This window comes from Pezoporus occidentalis, unplaced genomic scaffold, assembly GCF_034315485.1.
Source record: "Pezoporus occidentalis ecotype Australia unplaced genomic scaffold, CSIRO_AGI_Poc_V1 ctg79, whole genome shotgun sequence".
NCBI lineage: Eukaryota > Metazoa > Chordata > Aves > Psittaciformes > Psittacidae > Pezoporus > Pezoporus occidentalis.
The window spans coordinates 2,269,596-2,283,686 of NW_026916147.1; the positions used below are offsets into that span (position 1 = coordinate 2,269,596).

General features: G+C 39.6%; 1 protein-coding gene across 4 annotated transcripts in view; it reads right to left on the reverse strand.

Moving 5' to 3' along the window:
* Positions 1-14,091, reverse strand: part of ARHGAP10 (Rho GTPase activating protein 10) — a 153,317-nt gene that overhangs the window by 107,167 nt on the left and 32,059 nt on the right. For all 4 annotated transcript variants that reach the window (XM_062602770.1, XM_062602769.1, XM_062602771.1 and 1 more), the window contains exons 2-3: positions 3,022-3,117; positions 2,863-2,924 (exon numbers count right to left, since the gene is read on the reverse strand). In XM_062602770.1, coding sequence (XP_062458754.1) covers positions 2,863-2,924; positions 3,022-3,117 — 158 coding nt within the window. The remainder of the gene's footprint in view (positions 1-2,862; positions 2,925-3,021; positions 3,118-14,091) is intronic.

A 14,091-nucleotide genomic window follows, 5' to 3' on the forward strand; every position in this document is an offset into this window, starting at 1 on the left:
GGGCAGCCAGAGAAGCCGGTGGTTCTGAGTCTATCACAAGAATCAAACCTGCTTTTGATGTCAGGAGAACTGGGGCTGGGAGAGAGGTTTAGGCTCTCCCCAGTCAGCAGGATAATGGCGAGGCAGTGGGACCAGCATCTTAGCATCGCCACATTGGTGCTTTTATGTCCCCAACCTTTTCCTACTAGCCTTGTGAAATTCCTTTTCATCCCTGCACTTCCACAACACTTTTGTAATGTCAAAGGAGCAGAATGCAAGTCCTACAACTTCATTCATCCTTAACACGTAAAAATAATTTCCAGCATATTTTCAAGGACAAAGTGACCTATTTCCTATCTGCCCTGTGGAATGTCACCAAGCTACAGTGCAATGGAAAACTGTAATCTGTCTTTGTCTTGGCCACTCCATAACAATTTCAGTTAAATATTTGGATTAACAGTGTATTCCCTTTTCACAAGCAATAAGCCCTTTGACAGCTGGGACTTAACCTCAGCAGCCTTTGAAGGAGATGGAAGAAACAGTAAAACCATGACATGCAAGACTCCAACATCTAAGTGAACTTACTAAAACAAAAGTTTCATGGACTCTGAATTCACCACAAACATTACTTTCAAATTTGTTTCATTTACACTATGGTTCTGGAAAAAAACAAGCCAAACCTTTTCTCAAAAATCTAGAACTTTAAATTGTCATATAGTTATTCATTGATTTCTTTAATTTTACTTTATGTGACTGACACTTATCTGCAATTCTGCACTGAAACTGAAGTGAGCATTCAGAAACCTTCTGGTCATCTTCAAAATAAGGGGAAAAATTCTCAGTAAAAAGCACTCTTAAGGAAGGCTGAATGCTTCGGAAAAAAAAAAAAAATTCCTGCTATATACTTTGCATCTTAATGGAAATTCTTTGGTTCCTTGATCTGATTCCAAACATCTGTGAGTGCAGCATGCCCTAATAATATCCGTGGGAGTATCCCTAGAGCTCATGGCACTGTTAAAACACCCATTCAGAACACAATGGGTGTTTTATGGCCACTGTTACTTTAACTCTCTCTATAAATTACACATAACATTTGCTAGACTACATATGCAATGAAAAGGCCACGCATCTGGTAACTCAGAGAATATACTCTGTTTCTATGTGGAATTAAATAATGTGCCCCACATATTTTATGCTCCCTTGATTTAATCAGTCACTGTCTAACAAATACTGCATTTCACCCTTTTCTTACTGAGAAATTGATATTAATTAGCTTTTAGTATGATAATGTCTTCTACGTAAGATGATCATCCAAAAAAGTAAATAATACTATTTTGTAGCTTTCAATCAGAAAATGGAATGGTTTATTAGACAGACAGCACTGGATTCTGCACTGTCCTCTGGGTTGGCAAGCTATCACTGCTGAAGATGTACAGAGTCACTGAAACATGCCACGTAATTCTGAGGGCCTGAAGCCGACTTCTCTCAAAAAACTGAGAATAAAAATAGTATGGAAATGTACGGAAAACTGACAGGCTATAAAGTATTTTTCATTGTAAGACTTCCCAAAGACTTTCGTTAATTAGATGTACACAACTTCATTACGATAATATACAGCTATGGATGGTAGGAAAAAACAGCATAAAGACGATACTTCAGAATTACAAGAAACAAAAGCAGCATTCAAACATACTGGAGGAGCAAATCCCTACAACTCAGCAAAACAACTCAAGATACCTAAAAATTGCCTCTACTGTGTAAAGAGAATTTTTCAGAAATGTGCAAGTAACCACGCAGATCCTAGTTCTGACTCAAATGTGGTTCCAGATCAGAACAACATACCAGGACATGACACAGCACACTTAAGGAACCATGACTCCATGACTACTACTGGACTTGGGACTGCCAGAGAAAGAAGCGTTGGAAAAAAGAATTCTTCACAAGTTTTCTTACTTATCTACATACTCCTACACTGCAGGCACAGCTTCTGGCAGAGATGAGCACAGAACACAGATTAGTCTCAACTTTCTCTCAGGGATGCCAAGTGGTCAGTGACTTCCAGGAAGATAAAAATCACATGGCAAATATTGAAGAACATAACTGCTATCTAGGCATATCTAAAAGCATTTCCTAGAGGGAGGGTTTGACCACACTCAGAAGAAAATTGGGCAGACATCATCTGCTCTATGACTTGTACCTCTAAAAGCTAGGCATGCAACTAGAGAGAAAGACCATAGTACCATCCATAAAGGAACACCCCATATTCTGGACAATCTAGGAAATTAAGATAACAAGGTATATTGCAGAGCTTTCAGTGCACAGTTTATGTGCAGCAATCACAGGCATGTTAATGAAGAACACACCCTTCTAGACAACAGAGCATCTAAGTGTCTGCAGATACAACCCTCCACCAGAAAGTTCACCTACAAAAAAATAAAAAAGGTTTGCAAGTCTGCTACTGCATCCAGCCAACAGACTGCATCTCAAATCCACCTAAGTGTTGAAGCTGCAGCCACACAGATCCTGGATCCAAATTTGGCCAACCTTGGGGGTCCTGTTGCAGTATTAAATCTCTCATCTTGCTTTTTACTATAAATGGTAAACAACCTTACGATGGTTTTCCCATGCACTCCAGCCATAATTTATCAGGGCACTGCCATTTTGAACCAACTCATTGTTACCTATCCTTACCATAACAGCTTTCTTCTTTAATGGGAACTAGCTGCTGTCTGTAACCCTGGACTACAGAATCAGGCTGCACAACAAGAGCAGTTACTGATATCAGCATCTTGGTGGTTAACAAAGCAGTAAGCAACTGTAAAGCTTTCATCTTAATTCTTTGCTATGTGCAGAGCTTCTTAAAATTCCTCTTGCAAAACTCACCAAAATTTCTCTTTGTTCCTCCAGATTTTTTAAAAAGTTTGAAAACTCATGTAGTGATGCATCTGTAATACAAAACCAGGAAAGAAAAAAAAAGTAAGTTTAATCACATTGCAGGATGCCATGGCAACATATGGCCACTTTTAGTCACTTCTTACCTACCTATGTATCTTTCATCATCTGTCTCTGCATCACCAATGAATTCAAATTTAAAGTCTCTCAGAGAATGGGCAAATTTTCTCTGGGCTGCTGAAAGGTCTGCAAGAAAAAAAAAGCACAGATTGAAGGTTAGGAAATAATTTTAAGAATGCTGGAAGATATCCCTACCACTAGAATAATCAACACTGACAAGAAACTCTTAACACCAGTTTGCCTAAGGACATCACAAGACAAGCAACATTGTCTAATGTTCTTCTGATCTCATCTGGGAATCTGTTCCATACATTTCTTTATACAAGGCTATATAGTAGAAAGCAAGTGTCATCACATGCAGTATTAGACCTATGCTTAAGCTTCTCTATACCACAATTTAGGGCACAGGCCACACGAACAGATTTGTAACTACAGAAGTTTTAAGGTACAACACCACTCAGAATAAGCTGTGCCAGTTGCCTTACTTTGCCAACCTCAATTCACTAGGATATTTATGAGCAAAAGTACACATCTTAGGGTTTTCTATGTATTACACATATATAGTTCTGCTAGTGAAACATTTATACTTAAACAAAATTTAAAAGAATTGTTGCACTGGAACTAGAAAATCCATGGAGTTAAACTATGCCTGAAGTTAAATAAAATGCACATCATTTTTTGTATAATAACCATTTTGTAATATTCCTAACATATTTTCTTCAACCCAATTTTTACTTACTACTGTCTGACAACAGTCTTACTACTGTCTGGGTCAGAGGGCAGCACTCTTGCATCCCTCAGGAAGTGATCTGACTCTATTATTATACACAATATCATCATTATAAACCCTTATTAAGATGTCTAAAGCTGAAAATAAGCAGTGTGTACACACTTCTCTGTTGTGCTGATACATGCAGGCTGGGAGAGTCACGAGTTCCAGAAAGAATTGCCCAGTGGGAAAAAAGGATGCATGTCCTGGTAGACTCCTACCCAGTAGTAAAGGTTTTACTCACATTTTTGTTCTTAGCCAAGGTTGAGGACAATTTGAAATACTTAGTTAAACTATAATCTTTTTCTTACCACATGCAGTTCTGAAGGGCTAAGAACAACTCTTAAGAGCTAAGCATTTTGGTTTTTAACATTAACTGGAGCTAAAAGACTACAGACTTGGGCTTTTTTTGTTGTTCTTCTTTTGTTTGATGTTTGGTGGTTTTGTTTTGTTTTTTTCAAAGAACAACCTTGCATCCCACACATCATATGTTTTATCATGTCATAATCAAGCACAACTTCAACATACAATGCTGCACTGGAAGTTGAGTTCAACCACTTAGAAGGGTAACTCAGAAATACTCTACAAACAGCAATACACATTCTAAAATGAAAAAATGCTTTCTCTTCCTTGCTGTTCCATATTCCTTTCTTTTCACCCATTTCTCATTAGTCCTTTCCTCTCCTTCTGTGTAAAATGGTGGTGACACCATGCTGCCAGGTACTCACCTCCATTTTGCAACTGCTTCTAAAGTCTGTACATGTACTCTTCAAGACATGAAGCAGCAGAATGCTGCACAAGGTTGAAGGAAGAAGGATAAGAAGGTTGAAGGGAAATAAAAAAAAAGTAACAATTCCCATGGAAACATGGGTATTTAACTCAAATGTCTTGTGGGCTAAATGGCTGTTCATAAAGCAGACAGCAAAAGAAACAAGTTTTGCCATCTGTGAAAGGCTTAAATACGGAAAAGAACAAGTTCCTTAAACATCTAATGTTATGCTTACTTGTGAGCCAGGTCATAACACAAGGCTGAAAATTTATGGAAAAATAATACCAACAATAATCTCACAAAATTTATTTCATTTTCCTCAATCTGATAATCCCCTGCCAAAGCCCTATCACATGAGAGCTAGCCCCGTGCTAGAGGAAGGAATTGTTTATTACATTCTCTCCCACATGTAGGGTGAAGCATTCAAATACTACTGAGCAAGGTATGTGTTAACAGAAGGAATGCAGAACCCCATGCACACACACACCCCTTTCCATGCATTTCTCTCCACTGAATCTGCTAAGGGACTGGAAATTACTGACCGAAGGCTAATTAAGGTAGGCTTGGAAGCAATGACCGTTTAACACACCAAAGGTAGATTTGAAAAGTTCCTGTATTAAAACCAAGAAGACAATCAATTTTTGCAACATCTTCCACAAATCATCTCTGAAATGTTGAGGAACTGCTCCAGAAAATTCTGGAAAGCATCAGGGGGTGGGAGGAGGTTGGGGTTTAGGACATGAATGATCTGATGGATCAAGAAAAACTAAATACCTGGACATTGAACCAAGGCTTAGAAGGTAAGACAACAAAACAGGAAGAACTTTTCCAACAGATTTTAAGAACTTGGCACTTTCAACAAAGGTGAGAAGTCAATGGAGCAATAAAAGCTAATCACATGTTGCAAGATGTAACTGGAAAGAAAGAAACCTGACTGGGGGAAGAATAGCCATTTGGTTCAACAGACTGCTGCTGTGATCAGAGTCCTGTTGCCAAAATAGATTTTTAATCCTGTTTACTCAGCAGATGTTAACTACAAGATTCATCCTCCAATATTTATGTATCATCCACCAGTCTCGTTTTATTTAGCTAAATTTACATTTAAGGTCACACACTGTTTCTATTCCCTATGTCAAAATAGCACCGGTCTAACACAAAACCAGCACCTTGCTCAGCAGAACCCCTGGTGCCCAGCTATGCACAGGAATGGAAGAACCTCTGGTCTGCCTCCTGCTAAACTAAAAGAGGCAAAACTAAGTATCAAGTATACAATGGAGGAAAACTTTCCCCAAAGGTCAGAGCAGGAGTACTAAACTTGTTTTGCTATTGCACCAGAAAAATTATGAGGATGATGTCTGGGCTCAAAAAGATAATACAGCCCTGTGCTGGATTTTCTTGCCATCTGACAAACCATGGCCAAACCCGGGATGGTCTGCAGTCAAACTTTCTGCTGTGGGGAAACAGTATGAAACTGCTCCAGCCTTTGCCCTGATAAATTCCAAGTATCCTACAAAACATACAGAGACATTCACGTAATTTTAAGCATTTATAAAACTCTACAAAAACAAACTAAATGCTGATGTCATCACAAGCACTATCCGCTGTTACTACTATGTTACAATTTAAACGCTGACCATTGTTGCTTAAGCTAGAAATTTCGTATGTGTTAACTTGGCTTTCTTCCATTCTGTGTCAGAAGAGCTTTATTACAGCAAAATTAGTCAGCTGGCACTGACAGGTACATGCCAGTATTGTTCCACATCAGCATTAGAGCTTGCAACACCAGTATGTGCTATATAACAGACTGTAAACATATACAGATTCCAGCTACATACATCAGAGTAAGATAGTACACGAGTACAGTATGCATCAAACAGCACAAGCAGTTACACTGATTACCCAAATAATGTGGCAGCCTACTGAAAAAAAAACACGGTGAGAACTTAGGAGGACTGAAAATAATTATTTTATTCTCTTTAATCTCCACATTCCACACAGTAACACCAAACAGAAAGGCAAAGGAAACAGTAATGGGGTTGTTGCTTGTTGAAAGCTACTGCTATAACTTAAAGGGAGGAACAGGGCATTCAAGATCAAAGAGTGTGGAAGTATCAGCCAAACACTAACATTCTTTCCTGAATAATCCTGACAAACCCTTAAGGCAGAGTTATTTCAAAGACTCACTTTCTTAAGACAATAAAAGAAACCAAGCATCTGCTAAGTATTTTGACCAAAAAAACTGAAGAGAAAGGCACACTTCCAAAGAGAGAAGGGAGGGTCATAAGGACACCAGGGCTTTTAGTTTTCTTCTTTGTTACTGTTCATATCAGTAAACTGTACTTTTTTCATGTTTGAATGTAACTACTTAAAAACCACACCAGAAGAAACAGGAGCAGTCGCCAGCTCCCCCACTCTGCTCTGAAACTCTTGGGTAACAAGGGCTCCTGTCAGTTCATCCTGTGCCAGATGCACAGCTGGTGCCCCACACAAATACCTCTACATTTTTCCATTTGGATTTGGAGGAAAATATTGTTATTCTTTATCTGAGTTTGGGCCGAGCCAACACAACACCATTAGTTGCTAGGCGGTGGCCAGCCCTCACAGCACCAGACTCCAGTTGTTCTCTTCAAGATTAGCACTAACTTCACATTAGCTACCTAAACTAACACTCGCCCACGAAGCCTAGATTGCTTTTGCATGACAGAATTACCTGCTTGTAACAGCTTCTTGCATTAGTGTTAATATTTCTACAGCAATATACAGATTCCTATACCAAGTCCCACACTTACTGTATTGTGATGACTGTTTAAGAACTGGATTTACATTCAGGGATCAGTGCTGGGACTGATCTTGTTCAACATCTTTGTCGCTGACATGAACAGTGGGATTAAGGGCATCCTCAGCAAGTTTGCTGATGACGCCAAGCTGTGTGGTTCGGTTGATAGGCTGGAGGGAAGGAATGCCATACAGAGGGATCTTGACATGCTTGTGAGGTGGGCTGGTACCAACCTCATGAAGTTTAACCATGCCAACTGCAAGGTCCTACACTTTGGGTCAGAGCAATCCCAGGCACAGCTACAGGTTGGGCAGAGAAGAGATTCAGAGCAGCCCTGCAGAGAAGGACTTGGGGGTGTTGGTCAATGGGAAAATGAACGTGAGCTGGCTTCCATATGCGGTCGCAGCCCAGAAAGCCAACCATACCCTGGGCTGCATCAAAAGGAACGTGACCAGCAGGTCAAAGGTGATTCTGCCCCTCTCCTCTGCTCTCACGAGACCTCACCTGGAGTATTGTGTACAGTTCTGGTGTCCTCAACATAAAAAGGACATGGAACTGTTGGAACAAGTCCAGAGGAGGGCCACGAGGATGATCAGGGGACTGGAGCACCTCCCGTAGGAAGACAGGCTGAGGAAGTTGGGGCTGTTCTGCCTGGAGAAGAGAAGGTGGCGTGGAGACCTCATAGAAGCCTCCCAGTATCTGAAGGGGGCCTATAGGGATGCTGGGGAAGGACTTTTCCTCAGGGACTGTAAGAGGACAAGAGGTAATGGGTTAAAACTTAAACAGGGGAAGTTTAGATTGGACATAAGGAGGAAGTTCTTCACTGTTAGGGTGGTGAGGCACTGGAATGGGTTGCCCAAGGAAGCTGTGAATGCTCCATCCCTGGCAGTGTTCAAGGCCAGGTTGGACAGAGCCTTGGGTGACATGGTTTAGTGTGAGGTGTCCCTGTCCATGGCAGGGGGTTGGAACTAGATGAACTTTTCCAACCCTAACTATTCTATGATTCTACATTGCTATTCCCTACCCCTAACTACAAATCTTATCGACACTAACAGATACAGAACCACAGAATGGTTTGTGTTCAAAAGGATCTTAAGATTGTTTAGTTCCAACCCCCTTCCACTAGACCAGGCTGCTCAAGGCCCCATCAAACCTGGCCTTGAATACTGTCGAGGATGAAGTATTCACAAATTCTTTGGGCAACCTATTCCAATGCCTTACCCTCACAGTAAAGAATTTTCTTGTATCTAGCCTGAACTTCCCCCGTGTAAGTTTGAACCTATTACCCCTTCTCCTATCACTACAGTCCCTGATTAAGAGGCCCTCTCCAGCATCTTTGCAGGCCCTCTTCATATACTGGAAAGCTGTTATGAGGTTTCCATACAGCCTTCTTTTCTCGAGGTTTAACAGCCCCAGTTTTCTCAACCTGCCTTCATATGGGAACACAGGACCCATCCCACCATGTTTCATTAATGCTGATAATATCATATCCCCATAGATGTCCACACATCTCTTAATTTGTTTTGTTTACTCCCCATACTACGTGCATTTGTATAGAGGAAAATAAGCTCAAGGAATGACAGATTTCTAGCAGCTTCACTCAACACGGATTAAAAATGCTCTGGTCTCATTCAACAACATTCTCCTCAAAAAGCTAAAAGGTTAAAACAATATTTAGATTTTACTACTAAGCTTGTCTTCAAGGATCTTACTACATTAAGGACTAATAAGTAGACTTCTTGATGCATTTAACTCACAGTAGGCCAAGATCAGGCAAGCCACACAGAGACATGAAACAGGCAAGGACAAGCTGTGTGAGAGCCAGCCCCTCCCCTCTTCTTCCCAGCCATCAGTTTCACTTTCACAAACTAATGAAGCAGCTTCAGAGCAACAGAGTACTCAAAATAGTTTGTCCACGAGATGTGGTATGGACTCATATGACACTTCATATGAAACACCTATCACCTCAACACATACAAAAGCAACTCCCTGTTTCTCCTGTGTCCCCTTCAGTAAGGTAAACAATGAATCTAATATAATCCATGACACTGAGAACAGGATTTAATTATTACCTTAGTAAGGTGGATAAACAGTATTTATTTATCAACTTAGCAGATGCAAGCCATGTGGCAGATTCTTAAGAGCAGGGACCCATTCCAACTCCCTGAAAAAAATAAACTTTTTACTACTCATTCTTATCTGCTAAGTATAAGGGGGGGGGGGGGGGGGGGGGGGGAAGAATCATCAGAACAGACAAAAATGACAAATAAAGCTAAAATAGTTATTCATTCCATTCCAAAGCCGGAATGGAAATAGACTTCAAAGACTACAAGGTTTCTGGACTCCTGTTTTGACAACATTAAGTTACCCATAGCAACTCATGAGTTTCTGAAAGCTTAGCAAATTTAAGTATAAGGATTATAAATGCACTCATTACTGACTTGTCAAGTTGCTCGATATCCCCATTCGCCCCAGCATAACAAAGTGTAAGCATATTTGGATCACCCTATGCCCTTAAAACACGTAAGAAAACTCACCACCTCTTGCCATTTCAGTTTAATTCAACTAGCAACACAGCATCCTGCTCCTACAGGCCCAAAGGCACCTTTCCAGCTGCAGCTCCAGAGCATCCAGCAGTTCACAGCTTCACACTCTCCACACTCCTACACTCAAGCCTCAGACAAATCTACACTAACTGTACTAAAGTTACAATGTGTTTTACTATGTACTAAAAACCTTCAGAAATTTGGTGTCAACAATATTATTCTATATAGTTTACACATATGTGCAAACACCAATGAGTGTTTCAATTTTCAACATAACAACAAAAAAATAGGAAGAGCCAGCAAACAGCAGCAGCATTTTAGGAAATGTCTTCCAAATTTTAACATAGGGTTTTGTTTCCAAAACAAAAAAGCTTTGCATTCTTTGCATTTCAGCATCACACAGAAAAAAAGAAATTGCAAGAAAAAAAATGAAAACCAAACAGCCCTAAGGTAATTTATATGTAAATACACGAATAACCACCTTAGGAGCCTTAACCTCTAATGGAATTCTTCTTTTTAACTCATCACAGATAGGAATTGATTATGGTCTTCTGTTACACTAGAAGTCCAAATTTTGTCACAACTCTCCCAACTACTGGCAACAGGAAGTGAACATCTAGAAGCCAAAACAGAAAAGCATGTTTTTCTCACCCAATCTAGGAAGAGAGAAAACTGAGTATTGAGGCAGTGCATTCTTCAGAATGGTGCCTGTTAGGAACTGACTGGGTGCATGCTGTGGTCATTAGCTGTGGCATAATTACATGACAAGTAAGAACAGGCTATTTAGCCTGAACAAGCCACATGTAAATGGTACAACAAAGATATTCTAACCTCCTCCCCACATCTTAAAAGAGAGAACTACCTTATTTTTGCAAGATTTCTATTTCACAGACATAGAAATAGAAAGTATTTCATAGTATTTCATAGAAATACTTCATAGGTTACTTCTGTCATATTTTATGATTTTCCTTCTTTCAAATGCCTAATCCCATAGTCTAAATGCCACTATCTGCCACAACAATCAAAACAGGCAAGTTAAGAAAGCTCCCAAATTTTAACAGAGTACACTTACTTTCATAGATATGCAAAATGTTTTAATTGCCGTAACCTCCAACCATTGTTTTCTCTCACAGAAAGCATGCATAAATAACATTAAACACACATTATATCTACCTTCTGCAGTGAAAACAGACTTCAATCATGTCTCCTCTTTTTACCCTCGCAAGTATAAGGGTACAAACTCCATGTTCCCCCACATCAAGAAACAACTAATTTACATGCTCATTACTACATATGAAATGTCACAAAGTAGCATCTTATGTGAGTATGGCCAAAGTGCCAAAACGTGTTGGTATCACCCCTCAGCCGCATCACACCTCCTTGGACTCAAGTTACTTGCCTTTTTAGCTGGGTTTTTGAAATCAGCAAAGCAACCCTACACGCTGCCAAGGGCATTTCCCTCTTTGCACCACAGGCAAAACAGCACATTTAGTTTATCAGCGGATATTAAGGCTCTCCCAGAGCATCTCTTACCAAGAAGTGCACTCCTCTGCCAGCTCAGATGGTGACTGAAACTTTCAGTTCTGCTCTTCAGAAACACAGTTACAATTCATGACACAAAAACACAAGCTGTAACACTGACCCTACAACCCTGCCAATAAACTCAATCTAGAAACAACAGTCTGAATACACAATACCAAAATAGTTGGTACCATCAAATACCATCAAAGCTTTCACCAGTATAACTTTCTGCAACACCTTCAGCTCTATAAGTAGCACAGACATGGGGCCTGTTTTCCATAAGTGACTGAAACAGGAAACATGAAATGAAAATATTCCTTTTTAGAGATCAGGATTTTACTACTATTAATGTAGAAGTGTATGGATTCAGAACGTGAAATTACACTTCTAGTAGTGAATTTTCTAACAGAAACTTAAAACTGACTTAAGTCTTTCATAAGACAACTCTGATTATTATGTGGAACATAAAAGTCCAGATGTTGTATCTGTCAATTGACATTCTTGTCTAACATCACAGATTTGAAAGCCCTCCTGCATTTATTCATGGTTTCGCTACTCATAGTTATTCTGTAGGATGACTATGCTCCTGTTTCACAAACATTTATATTCTAAATGAAGCTATTGATGTCTCAAGGACAACTTGCAAACAAGCAAGGGTGTTCAGTAGCTAGTAAATCAGAAGACCATACTGCTTAAGGAGGAAAAACTGTGTTAGATAACTGAAAACATTCTCAATTCTGTAAAACAAGTAAAACAGTTTCAGGAAAAAATGTGTTTATTGTACAGATACTTATCCAACATCAGCATTCTGAATGTTGTAATTCTGGAGTATTGCTTTCTTTCCCACACTTATTTCCCAGACAGTAACTGTAATGTTCACATGAAACAGAATATATTGTGTTGAAATACTATTTTGATTGCAACAGAAAAGACCAATTCACTGTTGAGTAGAAGCTCCACTTTGCTACAGTATTCTCCACCTCATGAGTTCTGTGGTTGGGTAGCAACCCGACTTGATCAAATCTACACTGAATATGAACAAAGAAGCACTAACTGCTCACATATCTTATATGAGATTCTCTGAATTCAGAGCAATTTTCAAGAAGGACATGTCTACCTAACTTGTTCAAAATTCACTCAGGTGAATTTTCACACAGTAGGAGGACCTGACCCATCACAGGGACACAGATTTTCTCCTTCCATGAAACAGGACTAACTTTGTTACTTGACGCCTATTGTCTCAGGTAGCACATGTACAACTGCAATTTCACGGAGTTGAAAAAGTTGGAGGGGTAGCACAGCTCAGCCTGGATGGGAATGTCACAGCGAACATGCCAACTTCCAGATGATTCACATACTGCCATTCAGCATGAACATCATCTTAGAGAGTTCATATCCAATAAATAGTTTCAGCAAGACTTTTTTTTATTTCCATAGCAGCAAGCAAGGTGGAGCAAAAGGAAAAAAACAGCAAACCTCCTTTCCCCAGTTTGCAGCTAAACTGAACAGGATTTCACACACAATAAAGGCCTTTTTTTCCAGAAAGACCTCTGCCTGCTTAGTTCCAGACATCTGCAAGTGTTGGTGCTTTTCACAAGAAGCCAGAAGACAACTCCATAACGGGAAGTGGGCAGCCAAAACACAAGCAGAGCTGGTAGCCACCTCCCTAACAAACGACTAAAGCAAGTATTTTTATCATCTTTAAAAGCACATGCTGTTCAACTGATGGTTTGAAATATTTTATGAAGCTGTATATCAAGTCTGCAGAAATGTCAACATTCAACATGAAGAGCTTTGCAAAAAAAAAAAAAAAAAAATCATTCATAATGTTTTCCTTCTTCAAAATGGCAGATCTCTCAAAACACTGTTGCATGTGTGGAACTACTGCCTGCCTGAACATTCGCGTACATAGACAAAAACCCACAAGGAGATCAAACTTTCAAGATACCGTGATTTCTCCACAATAAAACATGTCCAAACATGCACCCAGCACATATCATTAGAATGTTACACAAAATGGCTACCGAATACTTTGTCATGATTAAGACCATAAAAGGTTCATAAAATAGTTACATTTTTACCAGTTCCTCTGCCACGAGTCATGAAAATTAAGTAAAAGTTCTTCCAGTAGGCTGAGAAAGACCTTGGATAGTACAGCTGTGTTTTCCAAGTGCAACAGGATTCAAGCAGAAGAGGTCAGAGGAAAACACAATGAGGAAGTGGACAAATGAGCAACTGAGATTTATAATCCAATAACTAATGGCCAGGTGCCCAACTTTTGGGCTATTTATCTATTAAAAGGTGAGAGTTATAGTGCATTTTTGGACAATACTTGCCAATTTACTGCATTTATATACCAAAGAAAACCCTTAAAGGCAAATTCAAAATTCAGAAGGTAGAAATTCTGGCAAGATTTCCAGTAAATTCCTTTTATGGAGGTATACATTTTTTTGTTCACCATAGACAAGCCAGCACGAATCTTGAGCATCAAGAAGGATAGAATGACCACCACAGGCCCCTGAAGAGGGAAGAGCTCAAGAACAACTTTGCTGTAGCTAGACAAAAGTGAAATGAATCCAAGTTTTGACAAAGAAAACAGCTGGTAGCAACTGTGGTGCAGAAAACAGCCTGTACATACGTCACATGATTTCCAGAGAAAGTACAGGATAGCAGAGCAGTAGGTAGCTAAACTAGACGCTCAAATTAAAAAAAAAAAAAA